Raw genomic sequence first — 14884 nt, 5'->3', positions numbered from 1 at the left:
AGTGTAGGGTGCCGGTCAAGAGCACAGACCCTGAGCCGGGCCCTGGAGGTTTAAATCCCCAAGTAACCAGTACTTAGAGGATCAATGGCAAGTTGTACAGATGGTCTGTGCTTCAGCTTCTTTGTTTGTACAATGGGGGTAAACACTGGGCCCCACAAAGGCTATTGGGATTTTTTCATGCATAATAGGCACTTAATGTTATTATTATAATCACTAGTGAAAGGAATCTAAAAATGTACTTATTTCCATAGTGCTGCTTAGTACTTTCAGTCACTTGATATTTTTCTCTCACTGTCCAGCAGAGAATTACATATTCTTAGCCATTTTTAACTGTAAGTTACCTGGATAAATCGAGGGCTCACCTGAAGTTACTTAAAAGCCTAGTGCACCAAAGAAATCTCTCGCAGGTCAGTGAGGTACAAATCCAAACCAGACCTGACCACCCAGAATTTAGAATGGTAAAAGCTGAGTATAAAGTTCCCAGTACCTTAAGAAACTTATGGATAGCCCCAGGCAAAAGTGACTCCCCTCAAAGCGATCCAAATCCAAGGTCTCTAGTTACCTCCATCCCCTCTAACCTGTTCACTGCTACCCGAGAAATCACTTTGGATGACAAAGTGATTGTATCACTTTCCTGTTTCAGTGGCTCCCCGTCATCCCCAGGAAAGAATTCAAACTGCCTAGCACGCTGAGCAAGACTTATCACAATCTGTCCCTTGCCTATCTCTGCAGACTGACCTCTTGCCACTCTCTTCCACGCCGGCCATAATGGACGTCGCGGAGGTCTCCCACAATGCCCCTGCCTGTAGTCCACTACCCGGGCTTCAGGTTCCGCCGGGAGCACCTTTCCCTTCTCTTTCTGCTCTGGGGAACTGCTACTGATCCTTCCGGATCCAGATCAAGTGTCTCCTTCCTGAAAAGCCCTCTTAGAGAACCCCCAAACCAGACTCCTCTGTGCTTCCCCAGCAATATCCTGAATGTAGAGCTATCACAACGCACTTTATATTCTTGTCCATACAATTCCCACCACTGTCTGACTGTGCGCATCACAAAAGCTGGGACTACAGCGTTTGTCTCTGTGTCCCGAGTATCTGCCCACACAGAACCTAGTAGATAGTAGGTGCCTGATGAACATCCTTAGTGTAAATCAGACTACACTACTTCTGTTGCCACTCTTGGATGAAGGTAAGAGTTTTCCCCTTCAAAAGCACAGCTATTAGGCTCCTGGTCATTCCTTTCTGACACTTTCCCTGAGCTGCCCACTGGTGTTTATCACATACAGTCAGGGCAGGCGCAGAGTTAAGGTTGACTGCACTCTGAAGGAACTTTGGGGGATACGTGATACATCAGTTTCATGTTTCTTTTAGGTGAATATAAGTCTAAAGCTTTAAATAATTCTTTGGTTGCCCTGCCTTGTAGCTACAGGACAACCTGTCCTGTGCCTCATTCATTTACCAAATATGTACTGAGTGACTACTATTACCAGGCACGACGCAAGGTTCTGGGGATCTAGCAGCAAACAAAGGAGAGATACTTGTCCTCAAGGGGTGTACAGTCTAAGGATTCTAAGACAGGACTAATTTCTTTTAATTTACCTTAATGTTGCACTATCACATCAAAGTACAAGTTATTTCCCTTGGTTCCAGTGTGGTCCTTGAAGTAACAGGGGACTTCTTCCTGGCGGGATCCACTCTTGGGCTCGGCAGCCCCATCCTTACTGACGTTCATTTCCTGGGCTATACCTTTAAGATTTCAATGACTTACTCTGTTTCTGGTCCAGAGCTCTCTTGGGGGGCATGATCTCCTGGTCATTCAGCTCAAAGGCAATTTCTTTGGTACTTTTCTAGCTTCCTTTATCTGTATACTATATTTAAAAACAAAACAAATCCCTGGCCTGCTAAGGTATCCCCCAGCATCTGTGGCTGGAGGTAATGCCTCCAGGAAACACAGGTTCTCTTAGCAGCTGGTGCGGGACCGTAACAGAAGCATGGTTAAGAAAATCCACACCAGAACCTAAAAACAACTCACTGTCTTCTACCAAAGTACAGAAACCCCTTGCCAATGCACACACACACAGTTACACTTAACCCATAAAACTCAGACTGTCTCCTGAGGGTAGAGAGTACTTTTGCTCAAGAATACCATAAACTGTGGAAGAGATGTAACTCACTGATACACAGTTCTCCATGCCAATATTCCGGTTATGCAGCTGCCATCTTGGCCTCTCGGGCCTCACTTGTCCTGAGTAGCAGTGACTAAAGGCTGAGCGTGGGACGTGATCGGGGCTGTGGTGCCTGCCCTACATTCCTGAGTAGGAGGTGACTTAGACACAGGGAATTTTAGACCTCACACACATCTTGTCCGACAGTAACGGTTTAGCGTAGGTAGTGGATTCTGGACCAACGGCAGAAACCCCTCTCTCCTCCCTGAAGAGAAATTCTAGGGCTGACTATGTGTGTAAAGAAAACCAGGGCTAGGACTGGAAAAAAGAAAACTTGTTTTCGAGTTTTTTCCTTAAATCCAGTATAGTGGCTTGAAGACATGGACTAGTAATAGGTAGATAATGTCAACATTTTCATGTGGAAGGAGGGAGAATGCTGAGAGTGGACGTGGCCGAAGGGACAGTCAGAGGCATACAGACCCTCCTAGCAAACTTACAATAATATCTGCTCACCTGGGCAAAGTCCTCAACCAGGTGTTATGTTGGGGCATTCACTTCATAGGCTGTCCCTGCTAAAGCAAATCTGCCTTCCTTATATAACCCTTTAAAGAAAAGATTTTATGTGCTTATTTTTAGAGAGAGGGAAAGGGACAAAGAGAGGGAAAGAAACATCAATTGGTTGCCTCTTGCACGCACCCCTACTGGGGACCTGGCCCATAACCCAGGCATGTGCCCCGACTGGGAATCAAACTGGTGACCTGTTGCTTTGTGGGACAATGCCCAACCAACTGAATCACACCAACCAGGGCAACATAACCCTTTAAAAGGGGAAATGCCTCCTATCCATGAACCCTACTGAAAGAATAGAAGTACTGGCCATGTTGTTAATCCTATGACTTCTTGGCCATGCCTCATTGGACCAAAGCACAGCCCATCCGAAGAATCACCAGTGGTGAAAAGGTGAATTGGGCCAATCAGATCAGAGGGTCAAGGGTCAGTGCCATGACCTTCAGCCTGTCCCACGTGATCCGGCTGTGTTTTAGTTCCTGTTTGCCTACAGCCATGAGGATCTGAACTGTATCCCTTCAGAAGGACTTAGTGGATAAAAATGTAAGTTTTGGAGCCAAACTCCCTGGGTCGGAACCCTGGCTCTGCCAGTAACTGTGCTGCTTTCTAAGCCTCATTTCCTTCATCTATGAAATGAAATAATGATTACCGTCCACCTCAGAGTGTTGTTGTGAGGATTAAATTCAGCAACAGACGTAGAATGCCAGGCACACAGTACATGGTCCATAAACGTTAGCTACTGTTATTAATAGACCGAACTTAAAAAAAATAAACTAGAGTGGCTTTTTGTTCCTTACTACTAAAAGAGCCCTAAAACAGTCCAGTAACTGCTCTATCCCAGATCTGAGACCAAGCCCACAGACAGCACCACTTGCGACCTGATGAAGGCGCATGGCCACATGAGTCCTGCCGCCACCTTTCTACGTGCCCGTCCCCTCCAGATCTCAGGTGGAGACACACCCATCTCGGTGCTCCTGGTGCCTGACGCAGGAAGACATTCAAGGAATAAAGCAGCAGTTCTCCAAGTGTGGTCTGTACGCCAGCAGAATTGACAACTCCTGAGAATGGTTAGAAATGCACGTTCTCTGACCCCTCTTCAGACAGACAGAAACCCTGGGAGTGGGAGTCCAGCAGTGCGCGTGTTAATAATAATAACCCCTCTGGGTGACTCCACTGCATGCTCAGGTCTGAGAACCACGGGAACAAAGGTTCCGGGGGGGGAAACGCGATCACTCCACATCCTCGACTGAAGAACAGCCCTGTTCTCTCCAGGGAGGCATCCATCTTCTTTGATGGAGCATGTGGCTTTGGAAGGGATGCACATGGAACTATAAGGAAAGAGAAACATTCCTAGCCAGTCAAATAAGCCTCATCAATCTTGTTGATCGAGGAAATGATGTGCTGCCAATGGATTATCCTCATATTCTTCCCACGGAGGCTTTGGAAAAAATAAGCTCCTGAGCCTGGCAGGCCAGATGTCCATGCCCCACCCCGCCTACTTCCCAAGTCTGACCCTCTGCCGTTCTTCCCCGTGGCCCCTGCACTGCCAGTCGTAAGGAATGATTGGCAGTGCTTCAAAGGGGTGTGATTTTTGCCACCATGTCTTTGGTAATGACAGATCTATCTACAATGTCACCTCTGCATCCTCAGCACTAATTTGGTTCCTGGTGTATAATGGGTGTCCCATTTCCCTAAATATCTGATGAGTTCACGGTCTCCTTACCTCAATCTCCCCATCCCTAAGCCATCTGGCACAGCTCATCCAGTCTTCAAAGTGCACAGTTATAATCGCTTTAGCATGAAACCTAATATCAGTCTGGTATTGTAAAGTCTGACCCTAACCTACTTCTAGATTTATTGCATTTGATCTCCCTATGTTTACCCCAAACCCCAGAAAAATGGGGATCCCTAGCCCCCTTCCCAACATGCCCTGCATTTCCCTACGACATAGATCCCATATTTCTTGAGTAGCCTTCAGGAACTAGGGGCTACCAAAGCGATCAAGACAAAGTCTCTACCCTTTAAGAGATCACATGAAAGCAAAGGAGGCAGACAGTAAACCCTCAAACAAAGAAGTTTAGAATACAGGTCAGGTACTGATAAGGGCCATACGGAAGAATGAAGCTGGGTCAGGAGACAGAGGAGGGAGAGGGGAAGGAAGGCCTCTCGGAGGAGGTGACACTGGAGTGAGGCGCAGTGAGGGAGCAGGCCAAAGGGAGATCAGGACAAGCGCCCCATCGTGGGCACGGCAGACACAAAAGCCCAGAGACAGAAACACAGCAGTCAGTGTGAGAGACACAAGGGGAGGCTGTGTGTCTAGAACAGCTTTTGAGAGGAGAGGGAGAATGAGAGGAGACCAGGGCAGACATGGCCCATTGTGAACTTGATGCCTTTGCTCATAGCATTCCCCGATCTTTACTTAAAATCGTATTCATTCCTGCCTATTAAAATCATATCCATCCCTCAAGGCCCATCACTTACATCTTCCTCCCTGGACCCTTCAGATTCGCCTCTGTTGACAGATCCCCTCTTCCTAAATCCTGGAGTCTTTGGGGCATACCACACAGTCTGAAAGCACTGTGCACATTCTACCAAATATTATTCTCCTGTAGAATTATTCTCAAACTCCATGGTAAATATTGTGAGGGCAGGGACCCCATCTTTTACATTTCTGGATTTCCTGTAAGGTTGACAGACTGCATATGGTAGGGGGTCCACAACTCATGAAATCAGCAGGTTGAAAGGCATTTGAAGGTCTATTCACCTACCCAAGAGAAAATTTGGGGAGGGACCATGGCTCCAGAACTATGCTGATATATGCAGGAATGCAGCTAATGCACAGGAACTGTCGGCAGGACTCAGTGAAACACAGTCTACTCCAACTAGTATTTATTGAGTGGCTTACCAGAAAAATGAAGAAAAGCAAAGCCGCCAGAAAGATTCGAACCTAGGTCGGAGCTCAGCTGGACTCTGCTTCGACCAGACCACCTCGGCAGACTTGCTACAATCCTCCCCAAATCCTAGTAAACATTGAAAATGCACGCCACGTCACCACACAAACTGTGACCACCTGGGCACCGCTCCTAGAAACCAGCCATTCTTCCTTTCGTCATGATCTCTGACCTAGACGCCTCTTGTATTTGGAATAGGGTTCTCTTCCATGTTGGTAAACAAGGATCCCTTCTCAGAGGGTCCCTCCGGCTGGAAGCCCGCTGGGATCAGACCGGCGGAAAGGGGAAAATATTGACAAAACACCTTGCCCAGCCCCCCCCCCCCCCCCCCCCCCAATGAACCATCTCTGAGACGGCTTCTCAAAGACTATGGTCTGACTCCCACCTTATCTGATCAGGCTTCAGGGGTGTCTCTCTTTGGCAAACCGTCACCGGCAAAACAGAGCTCCTGGCCAGGAGGCGCTTCTTGGTGGCAGACGTCGATGCTTCCTTTCCCATTGGACCCATCCCCGTGATGCTGCGCCCCTTGGCCTCCCTGCTGAAAATCCTCAAGCGCCTCTCCCTCCGGAGATTCTCAGACATTTGTAAGCTGTGCCCATTCACTCTCAACTCTAGCCACCCCCAGCTCATAGGACATCTAGGCTTTCTTTAGCTAAACACCATGGATTTCTGATGCTTTTAATCTTTTCCTATAAATTAGGTCTCTCATGGCATCTGAACAGTGGTTGGAAGTGAGTTGTGTGCTGTTATATGTCTGTGACCTTGGAATCAAAAATGGAAAGGTCCCCAGGCACTTAGATATTTTTACCCCAGACTCCTAAGAGGCAGCAGTGCCCACATGTAGGCTTTCCCGGGAGGGGCTCTGCCTTCTGTTCGCTGCGCCACCATCTCTCCCTCACTGCGTGGCCCCTGAGCAGTTCCCTTCTCTCCCTCATGCTTCAGTGGCTTGAGGCAGATGAAGTGATTCGTCCTTTTAAGACATTTGAAAGTGCTAAGGAAATGTAATGTTAACAGTGTTGATCACAGTTGTTAATATTGACCTTATATTAACCATGTGGCGACACTTCATGTTTTCAAAGCTCTAATTACAGCCGACCTGCACCACACTCCTGAGAGGTGGATGTTTTCACGTTGCTCCGCCCAGGCCCGCTGGTGCGTGGTCCTCCCAAACCCGTGAACGTCAGGTTCGGCCTGGGCGGCGGAGGGCCTTGGAGCTCAAGTGCGGAGAGAGTCCTGCCAACTTGACCAACCCACCCCAAAGTCTGCGGTTAATGGATTACAAATTTGGGTAATGCCGGACAATAAATTATGACTATAATAATAAAGCTGAAAGTACACACAATTTAAGCAGAAACACCAGTGTTTTTTATCGGAAATGAAAGAAACCATTGATCATAGCAACTGTCTGAGATTAGCAGGGAGCCGCATTTTCAAACATCCTGCAGTAAATCCAGAGCAGATCCAGCTGGAAAGCAAGAGTGGAAATAAAACTTGAAAATTCATACCACGCTTTGAAGTCCGCTTCTTTCACAACCACGAGTCCCTGATTCGCCCCAGCCACTCTGGGCTGTTGTTACTTGGTGAATTTATTTTAGAAGAGACACAAGCCACGCACTTGCATATAATCTTTCAAATGGACTCCAGCTTTTTGCAGGGATGGTTTCCTAGGGCGTATGAATCCTAACATACTTTCTCTCGCACATCAATTCAACCGAACTAAAAAGCCTTCCAACAGGAAAACTGGAAACCACTCTTGGTTCTAGTAAGTACTGCTTTTTTTTTCTTATGTTCTTTCCTTGACCCATCCATGCACTTTTCATTTTTAGTTTTGAAGTGCTATTATCTATCAAAAACTATTACTGCAGAAAGAAGAATACTGACATGCCGGATGCTGGGGAGGCCAGGATGGCAGCCTAATGAGGTCTTCCCTTCCACGAGGCTTCCGGGGGCAGCTGGAATGGCTGTGTCTCTGCATCGAAGGGACTGCTATCCTGTTGAATCATCAGAGGAAACTACACTGACGGTCTAGGGAGAGCAGAGCTTCTGTCTCACACGGGGCCCACTGTCGCCATTCCTCAGTCTCACCCACCAACTGTGCCTGGTTGAAAAGGGGCTAAGTCCTGTTCAAATCCCAGGGGACTGCAGAGTTAGATACAGTGTCTTTGGCCAGCTGGACTGTTAAGTCCTTTCTTTGCTCATCACCCTGGGCAAAAGGGATATTCCCTATGACCGAGATCCAATCATCCTTAGTATCTTTGATGACCTCCAGGAAGAACCAGTAAGGGCATCGAAGGAACATGTCCTTGGCCACAGAACAGTTGCAATACCCTAGTCAATGACCAGTCACTGAACTCTGTAACACCCTAGATGCCTGAGTTTCTGTCAACAGAACAAAAAACCGAAGAAGAAAATACTTTGACACACAGTGCCTGCTCAAGAACCATGTAGATTATTTTTCTAAAATCTTGATTTTTGCCCTTAGGTTCACAGAATAACTTTGGTCAATTTGCATCAAGTCTTGAAAATTCCATTCCTCCAACTGAATGAAATAACATTTGGAAGAGGCAGGCTAAACATCGACAACCACACCACACACATGAGGAGGTCTTTTAATGAAACAGGGAAAATTCTGTCTGTCCTGTCATTCCTTCTCAAGGCACAAAGCTGTGCGGCAGGAGCAATGTCGGGCAAGTCCTTGGCTTCTGGGGTCCACTCGCCCCTCTGAGCTTCTCCCTCCTGGGAGATGGGTAGTTCAACACAGGCATGAAACCTCAGGGAAGGGAATCATCCCACAGACCCAAGCAGTGAACATGGGTCTACATAATCCAAGCGACAACCTAGCCACACATTTAGCAAAGGAAAAAAAAAACAAGCAACACTAAAACAAAGAACTCTCAACTTTACAAACACTGGGAGGGCAACAGCTGGTCAGCTGAGATTAAAGGAGCGTGAGAGAGCACCTCCCCACGTCCTGACTTCTCCTCCCCTGCAGAGGTCGCTGAGCCAGCCAGGGCTCGCTTTTACAGCCCTGTGCAGATAGATGACCTTGCTCCAGCTAAGATAGGCGTTCTTTTGATCTCAGCAGGCAGACGCTCTAGGCCTGCAGCTGGCAGATATTAATAGTACAGGATCGCTGGGATGGAAGAGATCTCTCAGCTGGGCCAGGTCACTTGTATTCCTCACTCTGTGTCAGAGCAGAAGGGACTTCATTTCCCCGAGTCAGCCCCTGCTGGGTGCTCCTCTCAGGTCAACTGGGACCATTTTATTGCTGGCTGCTCTGTGGTCCCTTGTTCTCACCCCACCACTGTTTTCAAGGGAGTGCTGTTTGAGCTGTGCCCTCTGTGCTGCAGCTCAAATCTGTTACTGGACAGGGTGGACATTGAGCTCACTCGTTAGGGTGTGTTTCTCACTTGCACTGGTTTGTATCCACTTCTTGTGCACACACTTGGATGGAAGGAAGGCAGGAAGAGCAAGAGACAGACAGATAAGACCAGAAGTACTGAGAGAGACAGAGAGAGAGAGAGAGAGAGAGAGAGAGAGAGAGAGAGAACACTATGGGAAAGGAGACTGTTAGCGGCATGCCAAAGGTATCAACACTAAGATTTCTGAAGATCCTTCCTATTATGCTTAATCTAGGACAACACAGTCATTCTCCCCACTCTGAAAAATCAGAATTTAAAACCCCATCACATAGTGAATGCTCCTGATCTTCAGACCCACATCATGATCTTACGACGTTAGAGAAAGACTTCAGCAATTGTGTATTCATCCAACCTGTCACTTAACAGGCAAACCTGAGGCCAAGAGGCTGAAAGACCTGCTCATGACCACAGAGCTGACAAAATGACGGCAAAGCTGACACCACAAATGCCTGAAACAGCGACAAAGCAATTTATCCATATTAATCATGGTAATAATATTAACGAACACTGTCATATATTTGAATAGGTATACGTATGCTAAGAAACTTGTCCGTTTTAATTCACTGGTAAGGAATTTCATCATAGACTTCAGAAAAAATATTTTTACAGCCTCGTTACCTGCTCAGCTATGCAAGAAAAGGATCTTAAAAAAAAATCAATTGTTTCCCTTCTCCCTCGGGTTTCATAATAGAAAAAGTTGTCGAAGAGTGAGCTGGTCCCCCTTCCTTTGCCACGAACGCGACTTTACCATTTTCTGGCAGCGGTGACACTGGAGGCCCCCAGGAGTGTCCTCTGTTAACTGTCTCACTCCTCTTCTGTGCTTGAGATACACCAGGAAGCCCAAAGCAGAGCGCTCTCACTGGTTTTCAAATAAGGAAACAAGGTATTTTCTTCTTTGAAGAGCTGAATTACTGCGTGTGTGTGGTAATATGAAATCATTATAAAAATTTTTAATGATGTTCACAGGTGTTTTGTGTGATTCTCATGGTCGCTGTCCTTACAAAGTGTTAACTACGACATGCGGTCAGCATTTATTTACAGCCTACTGTGTGCCTAGGACTTTGTTAGTCCAGCACAACGTAGACACAAAAAGAACACACAATAGTCTGTGTCCTTAAAATATCTGCCAATCGAGCTGGGAAACCACGGAAAGTTAAGTTAATTTTTCTAGACCTTTTCTTTATATAGCGGAGCAATAGAGGGACCACAGGGGAGGAACAGAGAGTGAGACCCAAGCCCGCTGGAGCAGGCAGGGAGGTTTTGGGGAAGAGGTGCTCTTTACATGAACCTCGAAGGAGTGGGAGTGGGAAGAAGAGAAGAGGTAGAAGTGAAAAGGGGAAATGCTATTCCAGACACGGCAAGCTGCCCCTGCAGAGGCACGGGGGCGGGCGTGGGGGCCACGGGCTGCGAGTGGGCACATCTGGCATCGGCGCTTCAGCCTCGGCGATGGTGCGGACACAGGCGAACAGGAGGGAACGAGCAGACTGTGAAGCGTTAGGAAGTACTGACTTTATCTACTGGTGTTGGGAAACAGACCCATGCAAAAAAAAAAAAAAAAAAGAAGGAGAAGAAAAACTCCAATTCTTAGCATTTGCTGTTGTCCATGAGAACAAATCACAAATTCCTAACTGTTTTAAAATGAGCTTATTGATTTTAGCCCATTCTCGGAAAATGTGCTGAACTCCGAGATTTCTTAGGGGGAGCGGCACAGCACTGGGAAGCCAGAGCAGGCAAGTTCGATGGCAGTGGCAGAATGGAGACGGTCGAGCCTGGAGTCGGGGCGTCATCTTGGAATTTTATTAGAATAATCCAATTGGGAGTTTCACAGGGCAGCTGATCACAACACACATTACCAAAAAAAGAAGGGACACCAGATACATGTGGAAAAAAGAACCACGGGGGCTTGATGGTGAAAGGAATGTACAGTGGGAGGGACATTAAACGACTCGGGTTTTTCAGTCCAGGTAATGGGGGCACGATAATGCATCACTAAATGTGGAAACAGGGTACAGAGTGCCTTTTACCATTGCTTCAAATGAGAAATTACTTTTCACTCTGAAAAAACACCACCAAGAAGCAGGGGTGTAGTCCTTGCAATGTGGGGACCGTAAGCTGAGGCCGACCCTTGGAAGCCCACCTGGGCAGTCAGGAGGCCTGGAGGGCCTGGGAGTCCCATGCAGTCCGTCAGGAATGATTCTCAGACAGAGGAAAGCTCTGAGGGGCCCAGAACATCCATGCACATATATATAGGTTCATGGCATTTTGCCCTGAAAGATTACAACTAGCAGAACTCAGAAATGTCAAGTAAGAACTTTCAATTAAAGTAGAAACCACCCACTGGCTCAGTGGTGTGGTTCCCCTAGCTACGTAAGTCATAGCCAGCCTGACCTTTGCTAACACAGGAGGATGGAGAAAATTTTGCAGATTTACCAACACGGAGTGCCTGTCTTAACCTTTCTGTAAAGCTGATGCCACACCACTGGGACATCACACTGGCCTAAAAGTGCCCAGCACAGAAAAAGTGCTCAATCGCCAAGAGACCACTGGTAAAGCCAAGCTGTGAGCATCAGTCTCAAAAACTGTCAGTTAGCAGTTCGCCAGTCCTCATACTAAGAACCCAAAACAACCTACACAGGAGTGATAAGCCTCAAGGTGGAGGTGATAGATGCCTATTAAGATGACTCAGGTGAAAAAGGAAGCTCACTTACAGTGACAGAGCAAGATACTCTCCAAAAATAAGGGACTGGATGCCAGGAAAGGGGGCCGAGCCTAAATCACCAGGCTCTGGATGGGTTCACTGGCCAGGGTCTCTTAGCTGCGTCTCCCAGCTCCCAACAGGGGGCAGAGAGGTGGTGGGGCTGTATGTCAGTGTCAAGTTTCAGCCTCTCTAGGACAGATCCCTTACCTTCAGACAGGGACAAATCATCAGCTGGAGACACCAGGTCTGCCTGAGAAGCTAGCGCTCTGCTCAGATGGGTTGTAATTTGATTCGTCAAGATAACCTGTGAACAGACAGGGAGAGGGTGGGGTGGGGGAGGAAGAAGAGAGAAGAGCAAATTAATTATTAGAGCTATCGAAAGGCAGACTGTGGCTTAGGGGAAGACTGATGAGTGCACGAGTAGGAAAGCCCCAGCTCTGACTTTCATCAGCTTTATCTCTAGGCCAGAATATCTGGCCAAGCCCACTGGTCATTCAAAACACAGAGAACCGAGGAAATAGGCTGACTTCTTCTCAGAGCTTCAATCCCTAATCAACTTTTCCTAAGTGCTAAGTAAATTGGGACAGAGGTATCGACATATTAGCTGAATAATAGAAAACTAATCCGAAAATTAATTTGCATGGGTACACATTTTCCTAAACTTTAATTTTCAAGACTATCTCCACAACCCAGGATATTCCTAGTCCTGAATAAGAGCAATACTTAAAATTTGGATGCCAGATTGTTAAATCTTGTTAAATCTTCCCTTTGTAAATCGAAAGTCAGAGTTTATTTTCAAATTTGTGAAATTAAAATAAGCTTCACCCTTAAAGGAATAACACTCTTCTTTTAAATTAATTGAAGTCTAATAAAAGAATTCCAAAGCTGCACTTTATATCTTAAACACAAACTAATATAATCCTACCTATTCAATTAAAGTTTGTAACACTTCAAGTTCCTAGAAAACACTCTAAAATTGCCTAATTCACATGGCCCACTGCCATACAATATTTTCGCATTTGGTTCAGTCAAAAACTTCTTAGTTCCTTAATGAAATGTACTCCATTGTTTAGAAACCTACAGGAAGAGCGGGACACAGATTCTCTTCTGGAAAAAGGCAACATCACCACTGCTGATCGCTCCCTGAGTTTGTGTGTTCCAACCACAGGCAGGAAGAAACCATGAGCACCTTGGTCTAAGGAGGAGGAAATGTCCCTCCTGGAAAGGTTACGAATCATTTATATGCCCCTGGCTGGACGGTCTGGTTCTGTCCCGGAGTCATTACGGTTTTGTTGTCATGCTGACTTGAACGGAAATGAAAATCATTTCCATTCTTTGTTGTCCCACTTTTCAGCCACACCTCTGTTGCTGTCTCTTGAATGACCAGCGACACCTTATAAATCCTAGGCTAATGGCAGCTTAATTGAGGGCTGAGACGGGAGCACGATGGCAAGGTCAGTGAAGAAATGAAGTGCTCTGTTAGCAAAGACCACCTTCCCAAGGTTTTGTGTGTCAGCTCTGCTCCCAAGTCTCCAGCTTTTCTACAGCAAAGATCAGACAGTACTGCACTCCACTGAGTATTTGCTGGTCTTATCACTCATGTTCTTTTATGTTGCTACTTTTCCCTCGGACCGGAAAGAACTGCGTATGCTATGCCTTCCATTAAAATGGCTGGAAATGGTCGAATAACAGTCTGCTCTCGTCAGAAGCCAATAGTCACATCCATGAGCATGACTAAGGGAACACGTTCATTTCTCTTTATAATGTTCCATGGGCCTCAGAGTTCCATAAAACCGGGCTCAAATTCTGACTCTGACACGGTGAACCCTGGAAAGGTACTTAAACCTTTGAGCTTATTTATGCATAGGTAAAATAACACCTATCTTATAGAACTGTTTTGAGAATTAAATGAGATAATCGATGTAAGGTACTTAACACAGTGTCCGGCACATGGTGAATATTCAATAAACAGAAGCCACTGTTGTCATTATTTCCTTCAGAATGATATTATACAGGTTAGTAAGTTAGTATATCTCCTGTGCCTCCAACAATTGGATATAATAATAAAACACGAAATCACAGTTCTCTACATCAGGATATACTTTAATACTTGAACACCTCTACCGATCTTAGTACTAAATTTTCTTTAATTGCAAAGAATTTGTGTAAAAATCTCAGTAAGAAAAAGACAGTGATTATGTAAAGCAAGGTCAGTAAGATGCTAGCGTTGTTCTGAAAGTACTATGTGCTTTATCTACCAATGAAGAAAATAATGTCTGTCTGTCCCAGTTTAAAAAAAATGTGGAGCTTCTGAGAGATCTAAATATGTAAGTTTTACTTTTAAGGGGGTTCTTCTAAACGATGGCTTGGTGATAATAAAGCTCTAATGATATACTAACAGCAATAAGATAAAAATTCAGTGAATAGCTACAACGCAAAGCATGTACGAGTACACACAGGGGAAAATAAAGATGTAAAAGAACCGTATGTCTTTTTTAGAAACCTGTATGTCAAAAGATAAGGCACTTACTCAAATATCCTGACCGCTTTTTCTCAACTACTATGTTATTGGTCCTGGAGTGGAAACTCGTTCTGAGGTGAGGGGTTATTGTACATAACTAACTATGAAAGTGATGCCCTGCAGAACGTGAAACAGCACCACGGTACAGACATACGGCAAAAGATAAGCACTCTTGGTTCCACTTCCAACGGAAGAGTCGACGAAGAAGAGGACGCTTCACCCTCCACTGGCAGGATAACAACCTCCCCCGTGGCTCTGCTAACAATCCTGGCCCTTTTTATTATGACTCTGAAATCCAAATCGTTGAAGGTCTCCACAGCAACCAAACTCAGGGGGTGGCTAATCACACCATCTTACTGAACTGTTTTTCTAAATCTGAGTATAGCAAAATGATAGAATGGAAACCTTACCAAATAGTATTAACGACAAATAATCATTCCTGGACAGAAGCCTCTAGCTGTGTTGGCCTCTGAGGCAACCTGCACCCTTGAAAACGACATCCTTAAGATAACTGACAAAATATTATTACAAGTTATGAACAGAGTAGCAGCACTGTCTGGTTTC

The 14884-nt window shown here is 45.9% G+C and overlaps 1 protein-coding gene across 6 annotated transcripts in view; it reads right to left on the bottom strand.

The window, feature by feature from the left end:
- Positions 1–14884, bottom strand: part of RAD51B (RAD51 paralog B) — a 512857-nt gene that overhangs the window by 138551 nt on the left and 359422 nt on the right. For 5 of the 6 annotated variants that reach the window (XM_053673262.1, XM_037125885.2, XM_037125882.2 and 2 more), the window contains one exon: positions 12007–12103. In XM_053673262.1, coding sequence (XP_053529237.1) covers positions 12007–12103 — 97 coding nt within the window. Of the gene's footprint in view, positions 1–10580; positions 10619–12006; positions 12104–14884 lie in introns of those variants that run through there. The other variant, XM_037125888.2, reaches the window with a different exon arrangement.

This window comes from Artibeus jamaicensis, unplaced genomic scaffold (genome assembly GCF_021234435.1).
Source record: "Artibeus jamaicensis isolate MK-2021 breed Jamaican fruit bat unplaced genomic scaffold, CSHL_Jam_final contig_851, whole genome shotgun sequence".
Classification (NCBI taxonomy): domain Eukaryota; kingdom Metazoa; phylum Chordata; class Mammalia; order Chiroptera; family Phyllostomidae; genus Artibeus; species Artibeus jamaicensis.
Note: the sequence above shows the minus strand (reverse complement) of the source record. Positions and strands in the feature narration are given on the sequence as shown.